Source organism: Ambystoma mexicanum, chromosome 6p, assembly GCF_040938575.1.
Source record: "Ambystoma mexicanum isolate Mex_15411 chromosome 6p, UKY_AmexF1_1, whole genome shotgun sequence".
Taxonomy (NCBI): Eukaryota; Metazoa; Chordata; class Amphibia; order Caudata; family Ambystomatidae; genus Ambystoma; species Ambystoma mexicanum.
In genome coordinates, this window is record NC_090935.1 from 25,844,773 (window position 1) to 25,868,106 (window position 23,334).

Sequence of the window (23,334 nt, forward strand, 5' to 3'; positions counted from 1 at the left end):
CTGACTGTCCCTAAAACACCAGATAGCACCTAACTCCCTGATGGACAGCTCCTCACTGCCCCCAAAAATGACCCAGGCAGCACCTCACTGTCCCTAAATACCCAGGCTGCACCTCACTGTCCCTAAAAACACCAGACCTCACCTCACAGTCCCTACAAACACCACCTCACTACCCTAAAACACCCAAAACACACCGAACACAACCAGACAGCACCTCACTAAACTCTAAAACAACCAGGGCACACTCGCATATGACCCTAAAACAACCAAACAGCACCGCACTGTCCCTAAATACACCATAAAACAACCCAGACCACACCTCACTATCCCTACAAACACCAGACAGCACCTCACTGCCCCAAAAACAACAGACAGCACTTAACTGCACCTCACAGTCCCTACCAACAACCAGACAGCACCTCACTGTCCCCAAAAATGACCCAGACAGCACCTCACTGTCCCCAACACACCAAACTGCACCTGACAGTCCCTTAAAACACCCGACTGCACCTCAATAACCTAAAGCCAACACAACACCTCGCTACCCTACCTACCAGCATGTGGCCAGCATCCAGACAACACCTCACTATCCATACAAACACCAAACAGCACCTCACTGCCCCTTAGACAACCAGACTGCATCTAACAGTCCCTAACAACACCAGACAGCTCCCAACTGCCCCTACAAACGACCAGACAGCACCTCACTGCCCCTAAAACAACCAAACAGCACCTGACTGTCCCTAAAACACCAGAACACAACCAGACCGCACCTCACAGTCCCAACAAACACCACCTCAGTGCCCTAAAACCCCCAAAACACACCAGAAACCAACCAAACAGCACCTCACTAAACTGTCCTAAAATACACCCGAAACTAACCAGACAGCACCACACTGTCCCTAAAAACCCCAGACAGCACATAACTGCCTGATGGACAGCACCTCACTGCCCCCAAAAATGACCCAGACATCACCTCACTGTTCCTAAAACACCAGTCAGCACCTCACTATCCCTAAAAACACCAGACAGCACCTCACTGTCCCTACAAACAACCAGACAGCACCTCACTGTCCACACAACACCAGCAGCTCCTCACTGCTCCCGAAAACGACCAGACAACACCTCACTGCCCCAAAAAACAACCAGACAGCACCTCACTACCCCTGACAACAACCAGACAGCACCTCACTGCCCACTAGACAGCACCTAACTGCCCCCAAAAATGACCCAGACAGCACCTCACTGTCCCCAACACACCAAACTGCACCTCACAGTCCCTTAAAACACCCGACTGCACCTCAATAACCTAAAGCCAACACAACACCTCGCTACCCCACCTACCAGATTGTGACAACAACCAGACAGCACCTCACTGCCCACTAGACAGCACCTAACTGCCCCCAAAAATGACCCAAACAGCACCTCACTGCCCGCTGGACAGCACCTCACTGCCCCCAATGTTGACCCAGACAGCACCTAACTGCCCGCTAGACAGTACCTCACTGCCCCCAAAATGACCCAGACAGCACCTCACTGCCCCCAAAGATGACCCAGGTAGCACCTAACTACCCGCTATGTGGCACCTAACTGCCCACTAGACTGCACCTTACTGCTCCTAAAAACACTGGCAGCATGCACACATAACCAGGGGACATGCCCCTACAAACAACAACCAACAGACGTCATGACACAAAGTTCTTGCACCGTAATGGCGCCAAAGTTCTTGCACCAGCGCCACCATCCCAGCATGTGCATACAGTGAAAGCACCTCACTGCCCGCAAAAGTACTGGTATCATCCCCACATAACCTGGGGTAATGCCCCTACGAACACGACAAACATAACACTGCAGGACAACATGTAAAACCCACAGTAAGCGATAACCCGATCAAGTCCATGGCGCTAAAACCCTGCGCCAAACCCCAACATGTCCCTGAAATGCAAAACACAAAATCCATGGCCAGTAATTGTAAATGCAAAAATGTATGAAAGTGACATGGCGCTAAAGTCCCAGCGCCATACCCCCACTCACATGTCCATTTCAGCCAACCTGCAAGAAAACATTGCATACACAGCATTACAATGTCCCATGGACCCCTCCCCCACGAGTCCATAGTGAAGACCCAAAAACATGTCCTAATGGCAGGCCACTTACATAAACACGACATCAGTACATAAATGACAGGCCATAAACTGCTAACATCAACCCAGAACCCAAACCATAATTGTACTAAACCCAGAGGCCACAACATAAATACAACAGCATTAACCAAATAAAACCGGCCTCACCAAACACATACCTCTATTTTGTGCCTTGTCAAATCCCTCATCACGTTACTTATTCCCCACTGGTCCGGATCCAGCGGCCGCCACCTTCCCAGCCTTCTTGTGAAATCACCTGCAAGTGGCAACCACCGCCTTCCATTGCACTCACTGTAGGCGTCCATACATCCAGACACGATCATTAAGCTTCCCTCCATTTCCAATGATAAATGAGTTCTCACCTCAATGCCATCCATTCCCACCAATTGTGCCAAAAAGTCGCTTATTTCATACCTGCCCGGACTGTTTGTCACTGAGGAATTCTTCCTGGAACTATTGCCAAGCACCCTCAGGTATGCGCACTCCCCATCAAGTGTGACCGCAGGGAATTCCGATTGTTTTGGTTGTAGTTCCGACATCTCTCTGAGGCCGTGCATCACAGAAAGAGGTTGTAGTTCCGACACTTCTCTGAGGCCGTGCTGCGCAGGAAGAAACATCCCTTCCTGACATTTTTGTACAGCCATGACATTTGCTGACGAGCGCGCACCACAGCGCCACCTACAGGCTGCAGGGGCAGTTAACACTCTGACGCCAAGAAAGTCCTCAAAAGGCGATCGGAAACACTCTGTTTACAGGAGCTGTAACCCTCGGCACTCCAAAATTCAGCAGCTCACCTCCTCTGGTCGGGGGGGGGGGGACCCGCCCCAAAATCCTGCCACGGAAGATTGCGCGGGGCCAGAGTATTTCGGCCCGCCTCAGCTCACCAAGTTCCACATCCACCAGTGCACTTCCGGCTCCGGACCCAGGGGCACACAGCACCCCTGCTGCGAATCACCAGGCTCACCAGCAGGACCAGACCACCCACACCGGACCCGGGGCACTGGACAACGTCCCCCGCTGCGGATGACAGGAGTCTACCAACCAGCACCAAAACCAACGCTGATACTTCAGCAAACAAAGAGAGGGACCAAGACCCGAACAGTCCAAGAAGCGTCCGGACCAGCAACAGTCCTCCTCTCTGCTCAGAGCCCCGCCGGGTGGGATCTTGAACTGGAGGCAGTGTCTTCTCCAGCTGTGCTGCCCCCTCCGCTGCAGCCCCGAACCTCGTCGCCCAGCCTGCAGCTCCTTGATGCTGGATGGATGTCACCCTGGAAGGCAGTGCCTCTCACTTACTGCCCCTTCCCAGCAGTTCCATCCTCGTCGCCAGTGACCTCTCCTGGCACCGCCTGGACTCTGGGCCACCTCAGCCCGGGCGCCGGCTGGAATCCGGACCTTCCAGGCGCTGGGCCACCTCCCCTGGCACCGCCTGGACTCTGGACCCTCCGGGTCCCCGACCTGGACCACTGTATTGGACCCCACTGCACTGCCCGGCCTGCAGCTCCTTGTTGCTAGATGGATGTCACCCTGGAAGGCAGCGCTCCTCACCGACTGCCCCTTCCCAGCAGGACCTTCCTCGTCGCCAGTGATATAATCTAAGCCTCCTTCTCAATCATGTAACTCCAGAAGGTAATTATTTTACATGTATGTTTATTCTTTAAGTTCATAAGTAGTGAAAGCACTGGGACATCCATCTGGTCCAGAATCTTATGTCCAACTGCCATCAGTAGAACCTTGCATACCAAACCTACACCAACATTCCATCTAGAATCCCAGTGACATCACCACATCAACATTCCACCTAGAATGTTAGTAACATCACTGCCCTTTACCACAACACTCATAGCCATAATCAATCCACACAGATTATGACATATGTCCTTCTCTTCAACCAATACAACACACCTAGCAATAATCAATCCCACACAGATTATGACTTTTCACCAACAGAAGGTATTCAAACCTATGAGAAATCTAAGAGACTTCCCTATGCCACTGCACTGAAGATGTTGTGTGACACAATAAAGATGATGCCTGTGGAGCTCGTCAGACTCCAAAGTCAAAAGAAACAGTCCAAATCACAGAAAAATACGAGAGAGTGAGGAACAAGTCTCACTCTCTCCAGGTTAGAGACTGAAAGCCCTAAAGTCCATCAAAAAGAGCTGGGGGTCTCTAAGGTAGAAGGGAAGTAGCACATTTCTGAGAATTCTCGCCAACAATGATCCATCAAGTGCTTAAACACTGAAGCTGCCGTTTAGAGGCCTGGTGAATCAAACGCCCACGCTGTTATGAATCCGGTGAGATATTTGCCTCCAACTGCAATGGCACTAGATAAACATTTCATGTCCTCGTTTGGTAAATACAGCTGCTTTTCTGTCCCAGTACAGGTGCTGCTATACGTTGGGAGAGTTTAGCTCTTGGCTTCTACATTTTCATTGAGGCTCTGTAGGTCAGTGCACAGACAAAGCTTCATGTTTTTGTTAGTACCATATTACTGAGCCAGCTTCTGGCTTCAAAGGTTCCTTCACTTTCCATGTCCTTCAGAAGGAATTTCAGATCATTCATGGCTGTCACCAGAACTGGTCACCCTTTGAGCTAGACAGCGTCACAAATGGCCAAAAAATACTTTGAGGCTTGAGGACAGTTCAAGCGTTTTTATTATCATTTTATGCGGGCACAGGGACATCACTCTCCCCCTCATCATCATCTTTGGGGCTCCTCCCTAACCCAGGCGTCCATAATCCCAAGTTAGTACTAAAGATCTGGAAACTCTATAGTCTCTCTCCATATGGAGCTACTGAGGACTCCATAAAACGATGGCTCTTTAAACTCCCACAGGGACTTCCTAGCTGTCCCTATCCCCATCCAGTAGATGGTGTTGTAAGTGCTGTGCACCTGCTCAATTGGATACAGGCTTGTTCACTCACGCCTGTGTGGAACTCTTCCCTTCTACTGTTTCACCAGCTTTCTTACACCAACCACCACGTCACACACACACACTCAAACTACAGGACTCTTGCACTTACTAATTAATACCACATCTGATCAACTGTCTCCACACTATGCCTACTCCTTCCTCCTGCTGGTCTCTTGGTTCTCCAATTCCACCCGAATAATCCACACCTTCCCCTTCCTGGGTACATTTTTAATCCCCCACCCGCCCCCCCCCCTGTCACCTGTGGCCTTAGCTGATCTGATGTTTTCTTCCCCTCCCAGAAGTATACATGCAGCAGAATGTCTTCAAACAGGTTTAAGCCCAGTCAACTCTTTCTGCTTATGCAGTCCTGCATCCAAATGGCCCCTGTGGGCCGATAAGAGTTGTTCATCATGCAGATTTCCTAACTTTTACTGTTGGTGCAGCATTTTGTGAAAATGCCAGATGTTTTTGCAGTCTGAAGATTGCTCAGGTCTCGTAGGGCAAAGGATCATTGGTGAGGTGAGAGAAAATCCCCACATCTAGAGCATTTGCTATCCTGGGTTATTTTGGGAAACGTGGTAAGCTCCTTCCTGACGGACACTGTTGTGTACCTTGCAGAACGGCATACCCGCTCCCAGAATGTTGCTCCAGTGCTGATAGGCATGGTCATTTTCTTTTCATCCCTGGGCCTCTTCTTAAACGCCACCGACTCTGGAGGGTCTCCCTCCAAAAAACTCCAGTAAACGGTTCTTCGTGGCACTTTTACACCGATAACTAACTAGCTCCCCCCAAAGACTGCCCCCATTTGCAAAAGCGGTCACGCTTGGTCGCGAAGAACTTGCTTACCTTAATCTAAAAGCATTTACCTGCCTGTTAATTGCAGTTCCTCTTCCACAGAGCACTTTCTAGTGACTCTGAAACAAATCATACTTAAAAGTGAGGCTTGCATGCTATACTCTGTTCTCTCCATTTTACTATGGGCATAATGACGAGGAATCAGGTGGTAACAGCTGGGGCCTGAGTTAAAATGGAAGTTACCATCCGGTATGGCCCCGGGATCCTCATCAGTATGGCCCTTAGCACCCAGGTAATTTTTTATGTGGGTGCTAATGGCGTTTCATTTAAAAAATAAAAAGGTTTAAAAAAAGAAAGACCTTTTGGTTCTGCGCAGCGCCATAGTCTTCTATGTTGATGGTCGTCGCATCAACAGAGAAAACGCAGTTGAGATACAACAACGCCGTGCCAAAAAGATAGGATCCCTTTTTTAAATGAAACTATTAGCACCCACGTAGGAAAAACTACACAGATGCCAAGAGGTGAAGGGGAGCAGGAAAGTAGAAGTGAGGAAGGTGGCACATGGCACCAGCACTCAAGCTGCTTGGAATGCAGGCTTATACCAGAGGACCCAGCATGTGTTCCGGCCATCCCAATCGGTCAGTGCCCCCTTCTAAGGTGCTAATGTGTGTTCTGTGTGGACTCATTGGGGCTCCTAACCAGTGACAATTCACTAGATGTCGTCGCTTCTACAGGTAGAACCCTTTCCCATGAGGCCAGAGAGGGGAGTCCGCTTCCCGATAGTCTCCATGGGGGTGGTATAATGCGGGAAGATCTCTTGGAGAGGGACTCCCCCTCTGGGGAGAAGTAAGACCATCTTGGGTACAGCCCTTATGGGAACATCACACCCCCACATACTGTAGGCCATCCTTCCTCTGCTAACCTCTTTGTAGACAGTAGCCCCAAGGTAGAGTACTTCAAGGTTCTTGAAAGTACTGAGATGAAGAACGACTGGAACCTAGGTAATCCAAGTCCTGAGAATAGTTGTCCCCACGTAGCAAAGAAGATGGAACCCGTGAAAGAGACAAATGACTCATACAATGGGACCAGACACTGCTGGAAACATTGTATAAAGATCAACAATGGACTAAACACTTGGTCTCAGACAGCCGCGGAAGACTGCAGGTGGGCTGCACACTAAACGCAGGAGATTCAAACTTGCGTCGCTGATACGAAGGGAGAGGGCTCCAAGGACGCTGGCAGTCCGTGCACAGCATTGCTGAGAGGAGTAAGGAACAGGAACGGCAGCAGGAAATCCTGCCGCACAGCAGCAGGGAAAGCAAGACACCGGAGAAGTGGAACCGAATGGCTGCAATCCCAGGAAGCCCCGGAGGGGATAAGGGGCGGCTCACCAAGAGGGCACATGTAGTTATCCATAGGCACCTTTGCAATCATAACGATTGGGTGGCACGGCAGGGGCAACACCCTACAACCCTTCTCATTGCAGTGGTGGAATGAGGCCTGTTGACCACCAGTGAATGGTGGAGTACCCCATGGACCATAAAGTGAACTTGATAGGGAGAGGCACTCACGATAGTGGCAGAGATAAGCCCACTGATAGCCAATGGAGGGTCAGGGGCCCTAAACAAAGTGCGAGTCATCTTCCCCGTGGAAGTGCTTGGCAGGGAAGTGAACGACGTGGGCCTTTCAAAGAAGAGGAGAAACCAGGCTCTGGGAACCAAAGTAAGAAAGTGATACGACTGATCTTATTTGTGGTGGTTGACAAAGTAGTGAATCAGGAGTCAAATTGAAAAAGAAGAGAAACCAGGGTCGTGGACCCTCCTAACACTTAGAATTTGGTGTTGTAGTTGTGAAACCCAAGGAAAAGATTACGGGAAGGGAGTAATTCCTCCTGGTTGTAAGGAATGTATAACAAGATAACAGGATAAGGGAGTACATTTCCTGATAACCCGGACCCAAAGAAAGGTCCAAAACCCTGGCTAAGGAAGTAATTCCGCCGGACTATGTGAGACCAGACACCAGGAAAAGGCCCATTCCGAAGTAGAATACAAGTATTATTTGTAATTAGGGGAAGAGAGTCATTCCCCCGGACAACGTGTGGAGACACAGTACTGTTCTAAGATTTGGGAATTATTTAGATAAAGCAAGAACCCCAACCCAGGAGAAGGGAGTCCTCCTGAGGCAAGAACAGTACTGCCTTGGTTTCTAGCTTAAGGGGCAAAGTAAGATTTTTCTTGGCACAGGGCGGTGGACACTTGAATGGACATACATCCTGACAGTCACCTTATTTATTTGGTTGAGGCAGGGAACCCCCTCCTAGCAATAGGGATAGTTAGGTTGTGTTTTTCTTTCCTATCAAATAAAGGTCCTTTAGGCACAAACGTGCACCTTTGTGTCAGATTCCTTCGGCACCTTTACACCAAGCTCTCTCACTCCCGAGATTAAGTCTTCACTGGTCTCCACAAATACCTGGATTGGGTTTTTACACGTTATAGCAATGGGTGCTCCCAAATTTTTTTGTTATCGGGGGGTCTAGTCTGTGGGCAGGGAGATTCTTGAAGGACAAGGAAACAAAACAGACTGACTACCCCTCTCTCTTAGGTCTTTCAACAACACAGATGTAGGTGCTCAGGTACTGTTACATCAATCTACAGTAGTGACTATTTGTACTCCAAAAACATTTATGCATGAAAAGATTTTGCTCGCAGACCGTTAATTTATCAAGATATAAATCATTTTTAATAATTGGTTAAAAACTACTTTTTGTATGCATAAAACTTGTACATGTGAGGGCTTTTCCATACATCACTCATACCTTTCATAACTATTCATTCATACTGTGACATGAGGGTTCGGTAATTTAAATTTTCTTTTGGCATATTAGTCATTAATAATATAATAGTCACTACTGTAGATTGATGTAACAGTAACAGAGCACCTACATCTGTGTTGTTGAAAGACCTAAGAGAGAGGGGTAGTCAGTCTGTTTTGTTTCCTTGTCCTTGGGTTTTTACACTACACCAGCCTTTCAACTTTGCGAAGGCTGCTTGTGCATACTCAGCAACGGGCTTCAAAATCTGCACTCGCCACTAGCCCTTGGCTACTGATAATGGGCCCTATGTCATTTCATCACCATATATTGCAACGCCTGGCACTTAAACATGTACATTGTAACAAAAATGTTAACCCAATGTCTTTTTGTTTTTGGGGGTTTGGGGTCCCGCCCTTCCTCCACCAATTTTTCCCTAGTCACTACCCACCCAAACCCTTATCCGCCCTTTCCGACCGACCCCCCCCTAAAAAATAAAAAAAAAAGCGATGGACAGGCTTTGAAATACATGGCGATGAAAGGACATCGTACCCTGATAATGGACTCTTAGCAAATAAACAGGGCTTTGCATTTGTGTGGGACTGACGGGGCAAGTGACTGGATGCCTAGCTAGTAGCTTGCAATTTGAAATTGTAATCCATGGACAGCAATATTGAGCTGCATCCAATTCAGACTCATACCAGTGTGTTGCACCCCTAAATTTCAATGTGAAGAAGGTAATCAAATGTCCATCCAGGGACTAAGAAAGCCAACAGAGCGATCAGATTGAGAACAGGCTCTGTGCAAGGAGAAACAGGAGCTTGCAATAATTACCAAGTAATAGCAAAGTCTCGTTTGCTTCTTTCATCATCTTATTTCCAGTTCCTTCCCGTCATTCAATCAATGGCAGAAGGACCTGCAGAAAACAGGGAAGCATGTTATTCAAGATCTGCACACAACTCCACACAGAGACAAAATAATATATACTTTAGCCACCTTGAGGACACTTTCATGCTTCCTTTCCCGCAGTGTTTTAACTCACCATCCTCTTTACTAAGGTTTTATATAGGTATTTGTATTTGATTATTTATATTGCGCAGCCTGCCCACGGGCATCAGGGCGCATGTTTAGAAAGTTGGTTACAGTAAAGTGTTACAGAGGGCAGTTACAGATTACAAGTTACCAGTTACATATACATAGAACAAAGATATATACATACATTTACAAGGGGGGAGGGGGTCAGTCAGCTCAGTATGTACAAGGTAATCGAGTGGGAGGAGCATGCAGCAGGTGTTACAAAAGGGTGGCCAGAGCATCGTCTTGCTCAAAGAGCCATTGTTTTGTTCTGTTTTTGAAGGATTGGAGGGAGGGGACATTACTGAGATGGTTGGGTAGGGAGTTCCAGAGCTTCGCTGCAAGGACTGGGAAGCTCGAACCGCTGGCAGTCTGAAGCTTGAAACTGGGAATGATGAGTGTGTGTGCTTGTGCAGATCTTAAGGGTCTGGAGGCTGTGTGTTGGGTGAAGCGCGCTGTAGGCCGGTGCTGCATTGTTCTGTGCTTTGTGGCTTAGAACAAGAGTTTTAAGTGCGATACGCCGTGAGATGGCGAGCCAATGTATGTTGCGTCTGGTGGATATGTGGGCGCGCCTGGGTATGTTAAGAGCAGCCCCGATGGTGTTACTCTGGGTTACCTGAAGTTTATCAATGTTTCTTTGGCTCGTTCCTAGGTAAAGGGCGTTACAGTAGTCAATTTTAGATAAGATGAGGATTCTGGCGAGGATCAGGCAGTTGTCCGTTGTTAAGAAGGTACGGCAATCAGTGATTAGTTTACACGTATACGCAGATGCTGAGACTACTCAGTTGGTTTGTCTGATGAAAAAGAGGGTGGAGTCTAGGTACATTCCGAGGGTTTTAGTGACATTAGTGACCTTGATAATGTTACTATCAATGTTGAAAGCCTCATATTTACTGTCAAGCTTTGAGAGTTTGGACTGAGAGCCTAGGATGAGTAACTCAGTTTTATCATCGTTTAGGCAGAGACCGTGGTGGGCCATCCACGCCTGGATGACGGTATAGACTGCATTGAGAGCTTTGGCATCGGTTACATAATCACCAGTGATAGGGATGAGTATCTGGGTGTCATCTGCATTATTTGTGTAGGTAACACCCAGATGGTCAAGAATATCAAAGAGTTGTTTAGTAAATACGTTATAGAGCATAGGTGATACGCACAAGCCTTGTGGGACTCCGCAGGGGGCGTGAGCTGGGTCAGCAGCAGCAAGAGGTGAGAAGACTCATGGATCTGTTAGCAAGGAACGAGCTGATCCAGGAGGTAGCTGCATCAGAAAAATGGGAGGCAGTTTTGAGGAGCTGGCAGAGGATTTGGTGGTCCACCAAATCGAAAGCGGCAGACAGATCAAGAAGGAGTAGGAGCGCTAGTTTGCCCTTGTCTTTCAGATCCTCAATTTGCGTTTTTAAATCTATCAGAGCGGTCTCTGTACCGTGTCTCAGGCGGAAACAAGATTGCCTAAGTCCTAATAGGTTGTTTTTATCGAGATTTTGGAGATATGCAGCACGGTCCAGGATTTTAAGGAGGTAAGGCAACGTGGTGATAGGCCTATAGTTAGTGGGATTGCTAGGGGCTAAGTTAGGCTTTTTGATTAAGGGGATTACCCAAGCATCCTTGAGGTTATTCGCTACTATGCCAGATTTAAAGGAGGAGTTGATGAAGGAGGTGATGAAGGGAGCGAGGTCAGGCGATGCTTCCTTTACGACTGGTGCGGGGCAGGCATCGCCTTGACGATTGGATGGTTTTAACTTCGTGATGATATTTTCCACTTCCCTGATGGTGAGAGGTGAGAAACTAAAAGGTTTGAAGGAGTGATTAGGGGATGGGATGTTGTAGGATTGGGTATTACCTGCTGAATCAAGGAGATGTTTTTTTCTGGTGTTGATTTTAGCTTGGAGTGTAGTGATTTTGTTTAGTAGTGCTTTTTGTATGTTGGCATACCATTCGGTGTCGGGGGTACACGTGTCAATGGGGGCAACTGGGGACTCTAATTCCTTGAGGATTTTAAAGAGTTCCTTAGTGTTGGATTGAGCTTGTATGATCCTGTTGTTATAGACATCTTTTTTGGCCGCTAGTATGGCTTCTTTGTACGATAGGGTGATGGATAAGAGGTTAATTTTATTTACTGGCGTAGGTGAGCTTCTCCAGAGAGACTCAGCTCTGCGTTGGTCTTTACGAAGTTCTCGTAGGTGTGGGGTGAACCAAGAGTTAAGGTGGTTGCGCGGTTTTTCTTTGCGCTGTTTAAGTGGGGCAATGGAATCCAGGGCTTTTAACATAGCTCGATTGTAGGTGTCCACAAGGACGGTAGGGTCAGCGCAGGTGGAGGAAACAGAGTTTAATAATGGGAGGATGAGTGGAAGTAGTTTCTTAGTTGTGATGTCCTTCTTGTTACGAGTGAAGGTGGATGGCGCAGTACATGGTTTGTCAATGGGTGGGCAGGAGTTGATGGAGAATGTAATTTTATGATGGTCAGACCATGCACATGGTGACACAAATTAATTTTAATGCGCAATTCATGTCTGAAACCCAGTCCAATGTGCGTCCCTCGATATGGGTAGGTACATTGACATGCTGGGTGAGGCCGAAGTCGGATAGGACACTGACTAGGTCACAGGCTTTGGTGTTATTCGTATCCAGGTAACCTAAATTGAGGTATCCAAGTTTAATGATTTGGGATTTAGGCTTAGTGCTAGATGCTAGAATGGATGAGATATCTTCTACGAATGTGGAAGTGGGACCGGGTGGCCGGTAGATGAGGTGCACCGAGGCGGTGAGATTGGGAGTAGTTCCACAGAGGGCAACTGTTGGCTGTTGACAACTCTTAGATTAAGAGAACTCTTGAATATGAATGCTAATCCACTCCCTTTAGGTGCAGTAAACAGATTACTAAGAACAAAAGAGGAACTCCAGATGCTACGGGAACTGAATGGAGTGGTCAAAAGTATAGCAACCAAGTGTTCCGGCAAAATCATGAAAATTTGAAAGTAATTTGTAGGTTCAAGGCATTTATAAACTTGATCAGGATTAAATCACACCGTTTGGACACAGATGGAGCCTATTGCACTGTTAACATACACAGTAGAAATCACATACACAGTAGAAATCATAAAGCAAGAAATCCAGCAAATAATGAATACATTAAACAAAAGCAAGTTTTAATTATTAAAATGTTACAAAATAGATTCATAAACAGACACATTATTTACTGACCACCCAATGTCTGTTTGGTAGACAGATGAATAACTAAACAAACAGAGCATTACTAAAAATATGCACTTATATGGGCAAAACATGCCAATGTGGAGCTGATAGTTTGAGGAAAAAACATTGATGGTAAAATAAATTATATTCAAAGCAGCTTAACAGCATATGCATTTAAATATTGTGCTCATACATGTAATGGTTACAAGCTATAGAGCAAACCGAAATTTGTGAAAAAGGCACAAAACAGTGTTCATGGAACGGGTACCTCTCTGTCACCGATTAATTGGTAACAAATTACCTCTACAAGCAGGCAGAGCGGATGTCTTTACGCCATCATTCTTATATGCGTGGTGTGCCACCGGATCTAGTATGAGGGATGTGGAATAGTCCCCAAGCTAGTACAGTGGCCTGTGGGCGTTTCGGTGGTAGACAAAACAAGTACACCACCTTCGTCAGGAAAGGTAGGTTTCTTTATTCAGCCCCTAGGAAAAAGAAGGGGTAGAGTAGAGCTATTATAAGCATGTAGTGATGAACTGGGGATACCAGTTCCAAAGGTTTTGGAGACAGGGCTAAGCAGGTGCCCTTAGGTTGAAATAGGGACCATCTGAATATAGAAAAGTTATTAGTAGGAGCGTAATGCTGAGTAACCAAAACCGGAAATGATTTATCTGTGGCGTGTCTCCTGTATTAGTAGAATTTAGGCAAGATCCCTTCACCAGTCTTAGAAAGTAAGTGCAGAAATAAGGCTGGACCTATCCATGGTCAGTGCAGCATAGACTTCAAGATATTCAAAAGGATTAAACGTGCTGCACCCAGTGATGCTTGAAAGGTGTGGAGGATAAATGATTAAGAAAGGTCTGAAAAAAAGATGAGAGGTTGTTTGCCAAAGTGGCAGACTGTAAAAGCGTGCTCGAGTAACCTACCGACGATCCTTAGTAGGGACTATTGGTATTGCATCGCAGGATAATTAGAAAGGAACTGCTAGTTCCAAGTTGCCGGCTCAGTCAAAACTTCGTAGCATGATGAAAGGGCTGTTTTGTAGATTGGCACTTTAAGTGAGAATTGGGAGTACATCTTATTTCGTGCCAACACAGACCTCTAAGGGGACACAGACATACTAGGTCAGAGCCAGCATGGATAAGCAAAAGAAAATACTTGGATGTTCTAAACCGCAATCTTGAATTGTCACGGGGTGTTGCTTACAAGAAAATGTGGCCGCTGTTTCTATCCGTAGGAACAACAGTTTGCACACGGAGACTTGAGCTATTGGAGTATCTCAGCTCCGATTCTATATAGACACAAAGCGAGCCGAAAGACAAAAAGATCTAGGTCAGCATGTAAGTGTCTCACGGTTATAGCCGTCAGAAGAGCCGCCTTTGAACTATTGCTGGGTTAGCAGTTTGAGCACAATCTCACCTGTGATGAGCGATGATTATTACAAGTGCGTACAGTCCACCGCAAGTGGAGACTCCTGCCTGTATGGAAATTCATACGGAGCATCCGGGTTGAGAGCCAATGGGGTGCAATATAGAGATGTCTACAACCATGGCCATAGAAAGAGGGCTTCATGTTTTCCATGCACAAAGGAAATGCAGTATGTAAATATCAAAATGACGGAGACTAAATAAAGTGACAGATATAGTCCAAAATATAAAAACACAACCATCTACGTGGGAGAGACTAGAGTGTGCAAAAGACCTGAAAATAGGCTTTAAGAACCGCGTGAGAAAACAATGCTTAGCACATAGGGACTGCACTGGCCCAGGTTTGAAAAGAACGTGCAACGAGGATGCGAATATGAGGTCATGAATGAGTCAAGTAAGTGAAGGGGTGGTCAACAACACTGTTACAGGAGAAAAACCCTAGGTTTTTACCTTGATGCGACACTATCTTTCACCAAACAGGTGAACTCACTGTCATCATCCACTGCCTATACATGCAAGTTAATACGAGCTGGGAAACCATTCCTTTCAGAGGACAGCTGTCTTATTCTAGCTAGAGCCCTCATTTTATCGAAACTAGATTATTGCAACGCCCTCTACATAGGGACTACCAAACAAATCATCCACAGAATCCAAGTGCTCCAAAACAATGCACTTAGAGCGGCCCTAAGTATCCCCAGAAGTACACACATTTCAGAAATAAGACGAAAACACAAATGGCTTTCCACCCAAGAAAAAATCAACCTTAAATCTGCGTCCCTTATCCACAAATGCCTAAACAACAAAGCTCCCCGATACCTCTCAGAACGCTTCAACAGGAAAAATCCAACGAGACTCACAAGGACAGCCAGCCCCAACTGCCTCCTAGTGCCCAGATTCAAACTAGCCACCATTGGAGGTTCCAGCTTCCCAGTTAAGGCAGCACAGTTATGGAATTCCCTACCCCTTGCACTCAGATCTGACCAAACCTTCAATAACTTTAGAAAGAACACCATAAAATGGCTTATTGAGAATGCGACATAGAGTATGTCACTTTATACGTAACGTCTTCTTATAATGTTTGTACTAACCTGCTTTTACTGTTTGATCGCCATAGATTTGACTGTTTAGCTACGCCTTATCTGCACTTGCACTTGTCCTACCCTGCAGATTCGAAATGTCCACTATGCCTGTAACCTGTAACGTTAATTAATCTGTAACCTGCAAACGTTAACTAAGCTGTAAACCTCCTTGTTCTCTTGCGCCCTGCTACCCTAGGGTCTGGTGCGCACAATAAATAAATAAACAAACAAACAAACAATATTTAAAGAGTAGGGCTGTCTGTTCAGAGCGGGCACAGGGCAAGGATCAAAAAGTGACACAAAAACCAGTGGCTACCATATGGGGAATGCTTCATTAAGCCTCCGCTCTCTGGTGTCCAACATGAAAATCCACCAGGCTTCTTTGTTGGCCAATGTGCGATGTGGGTTCAGTGCATCTTGGACCACATCAATAACCCACCATCGGACGTCATCCGGGGAGTGGCCTTGTTGCGTAAAGTGACTGACTAGAGGTGAAGTACTGGATTTACAACGAATATGGGATCGATGTTCCGTGATGCGTGTGTATGTACTGGCCGCAATGTTTTACCAATGTATTTTAGCCCACAAGGGCACTCAATACAGTAAATGGCCCATGGGATTTTACAGTTGGTATGGTATCAACAGGTGCCATGTTTTACCATCAACAGTGAAGGCTTTGGTTTTATAGACCAGCTTGCAGATTGAACAAGAGCCACATGGAAAGTGACCTGTGAGAGGCCGAAGGTCCCAACCTCTAATTGTCGATCTGGAGCTATTTTGTGTAGATGCATGAACCAATTGGTCCTTCACATTGTTCTGCCTTTTCATGGCAAAGATGGGTAAAAGGTTCATTTGGCAAAGGTAGTTGGACTACCGGCCAGAATTTTTTAATGTTTTTTTTAATCATGAAAATGTGCGGACTGTATATCAAAGCACATATGAGTTTATCTTGTTAAGATTTGTTTTTAGGTTCAAAAAGAGTTTGTCGGAAAGTAAACCTTGCCCGTTTATAGGAATAACCACATTGTTGAAATTTAACACTCAGATTCTTTGCGTGGTGGTCAAAGTCAGGTAATTGAGTGCAGTTCTGCCTCAATCTAAGGAATTGCGATTATGGTAAATTTTCTTTTTGGTTTTGCGGATGGAAGTTGGCGAAGTGTAAGAGCGTATTGCGGTTAGTGGGCTTAGTGTAGAGTGAGAAAATCAGTTTATTGTGTTGGTGCTGAATGAGAAGGTCCACGAACGATATCCGAGTGTTGCTGGCTGTCATGGTAAATTTCATTGTGGGGTGGCATTGAAAGCCAGTGACACACACCTGCAACTACCACTAAGGTTGTGTGGAAGGGGGTGGGGGGGTTTGAAGTGCCAACATAACTCGTCCCCATCACCTTCAAGTTCGGAATCAAAATGTGTGCCAGTTTTTGTCTGGTGGTGAAAGCTATGGGGCCAAATTATCTAAAAATGGGTGCTAGGACTGTTTTTCTTAACTCTGGCCACCATGTATAGGAGGGCAACCTAGTATTGTGACGGTGACAACTCGGGTAGCTGTAGCCAAACCAGTTCAAGGTAGCAAGGAGAGTGGTCTAGGTGAAGTCTCAAGTGGTGGTGAGCTTTTAAAGGGTTCCACAATGAGCACACACACTGAAATAGTCCAGGAACACACTTAGACGAACAGGCATAAAAATACTGACTACCAACAGGTAACAATATCACACAACACTAATAATAGATACATATACACAATCACTGTTAGTAGGGCAAATACATATAAGGCCCCTGAAAAGGAAGGTACAAATCAGTATAAGTACTACAGGTCCACAGAAACACAAGCCTCGCTTCAGAAGTCCATCACCTAAGATGGATGGGGCCTTGTGCCCAAAAGTTCAGCAAAATTCCATAGTTTTGTGAAACTAGAAAAACACAAAAAGGTAGGTTCTCTGGGTCTAGTGAACAGTTCCAAGCTTTAGGGGACAAGTTAATCTAACAAACATGTCCCCAACTTTAGGAGTACTTGCATGAACAAGCAATGGCAAAGCCAAACTAATGCAAAAGTTTATAAACATTGTCGAGATAGGGGTGCAGGTAAATATCGCTACAACTCACTCTCCCAAACTCTGATTCTTCCTAGGACTTGGCATGTCTGCTGAAGAGAGTACAAAGCTGTGTTTCCTGTTGTCAGCCTCAGTCCTTGATCCCAGCAGTTGCAGGTTCGCGACTAATGCTGGTGCAAGGTCATCCAGTTGAAAAATGCAAATGAACTTGATGCAGGGCCCCTCTCAGGACAGGAATGGACGCAGATAATCAGTTTCAGATGGCGGCCACTCATACAGTGATGCAAAGGGATTCAACTTGCCGCGGTCAGACTTAGCCTCCTATCCCGGGTCCCCTTGATGCTAGGACCACGAGATTTCGCCGAGGTAATTCTGGTTGCTCAATCCGGAATGGCAACGTCTGCAGCAAAGTATGTCAAACTCTGAGCTGGTTAGCCACTGGTCCAGGGACACTTCTAAAGGCTCTTCTACGTAGGACTCCAAGCACACCTCGAGAAGCGATGTTCCCTCCAAGACAGGGCTCTACCAGGAAAGCAGCAGAAGTTGGTCACCAGGACTCCTAACGGGTCTTTGTCTAGTTGCAAGACGATTCTTGGCTCCTTCGGTTTCTTCCAGGATCTCTCTAGAGTGAGTGCAGGGGTCCTCTTCTTATCCTAAAAGACAGGTAAGAGCTGGATCTCGCACTAGCCAATGACAGACCTGAGCCATACCACCCCCCAACACCCCACCCCACCCCCAACCTCCCAGCAGTGGTCCAACCAGGATCACTGGCGGCAAAACTCATACATACCAGTCAGAAACCTTTTTTTGTGGATTGGGACTAGACAAAGTAAACCCACTTCCTGGCAGCAAACACCCATAGCCCTCTAGTAGCAGGCCAACAGCCTCCGCTTTCCCGGGCACTGGAAGTCCATATAAGGAGGCGTAAAACACAAGGTGGCAAAAGGACAAGCGCGGCATGGCCATGTTTGACCACTAGCCAACGTGGTAAATGCGGCAAGGGCAAAACTAAATACACCAAAAGAAAAAGCACAAAGTAACTGCTGCCACCAGCCTATCCTTCCAGCACACCTAGAGTAACCAGAATTCTCTGAGTGTCAGTCTAGGGCAAAACAATAAGCGTACCCCCGTCATACTGCACTGTAAAAGGATAACAAGTTACCAAAAATAGTAACAAAGTAACCAAGACTAAGGGAAATGACGTTTCCCAGTTCTGACAGCCTGAAGGACACGTCAGTTGCCACATGACAAAATCAGCAAAAGTCATTGTAGTGAAGCTTAAGGCTTCACTGCACTGCAAAAAATAAAAGAGTAGACCGGAGAAAAAAATAAAAGCAAAAAGGTTTGGGGGTCATAGAAATGGAAGGAAAGGTGCTGTAAAGAGAAATCTTTCCTAACACTCGCCCGTCCCAGACTAGGGACAGGGGGAACTAATCCACCCCTGCATGGGTACTCTGTTCGGTCATCTCATTTGGACAGCCCATCAGCATTGCTAAATTTGGGATAAGCCCAATAGTGAAGTTCAAGGCATGTAGACTCATGAACCACCTGAGCCACATTGGGTTCTCTCCCTCAATATCCACCAACCACTTCAAAGGCTTAGGGCGAGTATACACAGTGAAGTGAGTAGGACCGCAACTTCCCAAGGCACCATACAATGCTACACCTGGGGCCACCCGGGTTCTCCACTCACACTGGTAGCCGATTTGACATATAGGTTGTTCCTCACCTTTGTCATCAAGCTGTGAAAGTTAGTCAACTATGCCAGCGTCATGGGCATCTGCCTGCATTATGTAAGGTCTCTTCCAATCAGGTGCCCTTAATCCAGGGGCCTGACCTAGCGATTCTTTCAGGCCAATGAAGGCCTTCTCATACTCCAAGGTTGCATACACATTATTTAGGTCCCTTTGAAGTAGTGAGGGCAGTCAGAGGGATAGCTATATTTCTACAGTCTGCCACTTAACTACTGCACTTCCCAATGAGGTCCAGAAAAGTCCTTGCTTGGGTAGTGGGGATATCCCAGTTCTGTACATCATGTACCCCACTAATATGAGATTGCATCTTGCCTCCACTTACACCAAAGTTATGCTAAAGGAAGGCCAATGGACTTGTTGACACGCAGTTGTCTCCCTGAACAAGTTGGCCTGATGAAGGACCCGACCCTCCCAGCCCCCCCCCCCAATCTTTTGAGCTTTTCCCAGTGGGGTTTAATCTGCCATATCATCCAGATATATATTGCTTAGATTCTCTCATACAGAACAGGGTCTAATCTCATTTGACAGGTGTCAGTTGCAGCCACCAGTTTAGAAATCAATACACTGAAGTACGCATCTGAAAAAGCCATAACTGCTATTTCCTCCTCAGCATAAACTGGCAGGGATAGGTTTCTATACCCTGCAGAGATCAAAACTACCACTGCACTTTTCAGTACAGAGCTGATCCATCAAATGTCGCCTCTTGGTGGGGAATGTGGACAGCATACAGAGCTCTAGTGTCCATACAGAATCCCTAACTTGATGTACCTGTTTGTTTCTCCAGATCCTCGGAACTGGACGCCTGGCAGCTAGAAGGCTCAAACAACCCTTGTTCCAACAAAGGATGGATCTTGCACCACTTGTCAGAACCTCGTGTTGGTTTTTCTGAACCACCACAACACTCAAACTTGGCAGGTTCATCAACTCCCATAATACAGCATGGTTTACACCAAACTGTCATAAGAGGTTTCAGTGACAAGGGGGGGAAGATTACCTCAGCACAATCTCCAGCTCACCTTGCTGATGGGGGTCGGGTCATCCTCACTGAAGTCATTAGAAGGGCTGCTCTGGCACAGGACACAGATTTCTCTGGCCCCCTTTCTGTAGCCATAAGCAGGGCTCCAATGCCATCTCTCCAGACAGAATCCTCCAAACTATTCATAGGAAACAATGGTAACCTTTCTAGGTCCACCAAGGCCTTCTGAAAAGTTTGCCTTGTAAGTTGTGAAACTCGGCAAGGCTCAGACCACTCACATGGGTTCAGGGATTTAGTAAATAAGCTTGGCAGGAGAAGGTCCCACCTCCTTCTCTGGGGCCCTGTAAGGGCTCCAATCAAACTGAGGAGAGCTTTGACAAGACCATCTTCCTGTGGACGACAGAACTGACGACAGGTCACTTCACCCTCCTTCCACTGGATCTAACCTTTGTCAACTACAGTAGAGGAGCTACCTCTGCCACTGTCATTCAGTAAGGTGTCAATGACTGACTTGGCAGTCATTCCCTGTGGGTTGGCACAATGACATATGGGATTGTGATCAGCAATCTCCAATTGTAACCTATTGCCTGAGGTCTCCAGAGTCAAAGGGCTAACCAAATTAGGCCTGCCTTCTGGTAAAATAGTTCACTCCTGAAAGTGAATTCTGGAGTAACTGAATACTTGTCTCACTCCCGTCAACCTAGTGACAAATAACGAGACTCCTTCATTGGTTTTCTTCTGGAATCCCAACCATGGGCCAGCATTAGACCACTCTGGTGGCAGCCCGATATTAGGATGAACTACCAGGGGAATGTCACACAGCAACTGTAGGAGGAAGGGCCACACAGCCCGAGAAACCTCCAACCTCTCAAGGTCTGCTCTGTGGCCTTGCTTCCCAGTAACCCACTTTCCTGTTGTATTCTTCGCTTCACCGGAGGGGAACCCTCCCATTGGAAGCAGCCCCTTCTCCATAGGCCTATCCATGATGGATTTCTTTTCTGTTGGCCCATACTTTCCTCTCCCCTAGGGATATCATCTACCAGCATGCTAGGTAGTTCAGGAGTCCTATAGGATTCAAGATTTTCTGGGGGTCCCTCTTCCAAGCTTGGATTAGGGACACAACCAACAACCTCAACAGATATTGTAGGTAGGACAGGGGGGGGAATAGTCTCCTTCTCGCCGTCTCTTCCGACTCCTCTGGCCAGCCGATGCTTACCTTAGGATTGGCTAAGGCAGCCTGATTCTGAGATAAAGTGCTTGAAGAGTCTGGTGAGTGTTTATCAGGGCCTAAGTCGTAAAAGAGTTAGTTCACCCAGAACTCAAATAGGAACCACTCTCTTAACATTGACAGATGCCCTGGCCATTTCACTATTCACAGCTCCAATGACAGGAGAGAGGGCCTACCAGTCAACTGAGTATCCCTCACAGGATCTCTGGTAAGAACCTGTGGGTTTACCATGGATTAACCTATTTTTTTATTTTATTGTTCATTTATAACGCGCTTAATACCAGCGAGTGGTTTCCAAGGGCGAGGATTCCAATCTGTGGTGCGACGTGTTGCCTTACTTCCAAGGCAAACGCGTTGTCCCCGAGGACCCCCCCCCCCCACATCAGTAGGACTGGGCCCAGTGTTCCTAACAATAGAGGTACTTACACCTACTACCTGAACACTAACTCTAGAGGAATTATTAATAAGGGACAGCACTGGGAAGGGAACACATGCTCAACCACTAGTAGGTTCCAAGGAATGTAGATTAACTTCCGATTTTTCACCTGTCGGGAGGGACTCTAAAGGGAATGACACCCCTGCAAACTGTACTTCCTCATACTGAGGGAAGGCCAGACTTGCAGAGTGGACCCCCAATGTCTTATGCCTACACTTGGGGTCCCCCCTTCTTATGGTCACTTGTTCCACTTGTGTAACAAGTCCCACTGGGTCTTGACACATAGGGAGGCTTAGAGCTTCTCATACTTGGAAGGATTAGTCCCACTAGCCTGACCAGACTCGGAACTTCACCTCATGAAAGCTTTTGTGGACCTTCTAGGACAATGTTTGACTGTAACACCCACCCTCTTTCTGCTTCTTTCCCTCCTCATGCTTACATGAAGCAAGCTTGTCCTTATGGGACACTATGTGAGACTCATAGGTCAGCAGCAATGGCTAACCTCTTAAGATTTAACTCCTTAAGGTCAGGCAAATGCTGCTTAAGCTCTGGGGAACAAGAGGCAAAAATGTGCTCCCAGCCACAAACGTTTTTCAAAGAATCTGTAACAAAAAAGTAATGCATTTTTTTTTTCCCGTGTACTCGCTAAAATCTCCTAAGTATTGGGCAGGAGTCTTCCCAAACTTTTAGATGAGAATTTGCTTAAGGTTTGCAAAATCTTGCCTCTCCGCTCATTTCCATAATGGCACTGCAGCCAGAATGGGGCCGTCTACTGCGCAACCATACAATCCTATCAGCATCACTCACTCCTTGTACTTCACATTCATATTGAAAAGTTACACGCCAATCAATGATAGCCGTCTTCCCCTCATCCACTTTGAGCAGATCTTGTGGGAACCTTGGATGTGAAGAGGATCCAGAACAATTTCCAGATCCTCTGGAAGAACCTTATGAAGCCTGAAGCTTGGCAAGCTCCAATGGGTGGTCTTTGTCCTTCTGCCCCTCAATTCTTTCGGAATCTAGCCTAGCTAATTTAAACTCTGCAACCTTAGATGTTGTGACAGCCCAGAGGACTCACCCTCTTCCTCCTCATAAACATCAGTAGCTGCAGTGGCAGCACCTCCATTACTGCTGCGGGTCCAGTCCCAGCTTCCCTACCAGTACCATTAGTGAGGGGAGAGACACCCTTACTCTCTCAAAATCAAGTATTTTCACAATCAATTCTCCTTTAGTGGCAGAGACTGTCAAGCCTCAGTGACTACACAACTTTGTTAAGTAATCCACTTTTGAAGAACTTAAGGCAGTGAAGGTAATAGCTTCCATGTATCAATTATAGTAGGTGACAACTACAATGCGGTTAATTATCACAGTGTCCTGTTTAAGTGTTTTCCAGACAATGCACCAGTATACAACACTGGGTTACCCAATACTGATCCTCACCCACTAAACACC

At 46.6% G+C, this 23,334-nt stretch overlaps 1 protein-coding gene across 3 annotated transcripts in view; it reads right to left on the minus strand.

The window, feature by feature from the left end:
* LOC138511166 (zinc finger protein 436-like) overlaps positions 1-23,334 on the minus strand; it is a 224,563-nt gene that overhangs the window by 183,902 nt on the left and 17,327 nt on the right. For all 3 annotated transcript variants that reach the window (XM_069626674.1, XM_069626672.1, XM_069626673.1), the window contains one exon: positions 9,497-9,578. In XM_069626674.1, coding sequence (XP_069482775.1) covers positions 9,497-9,533 — 37 coding nt within the window. In that variant the 5' untranslated portion in view covers positions 9,534-9,578. The remainder of the gene's footprint in view (positions 1-9,496; positions 9,579-23,334) is intronic.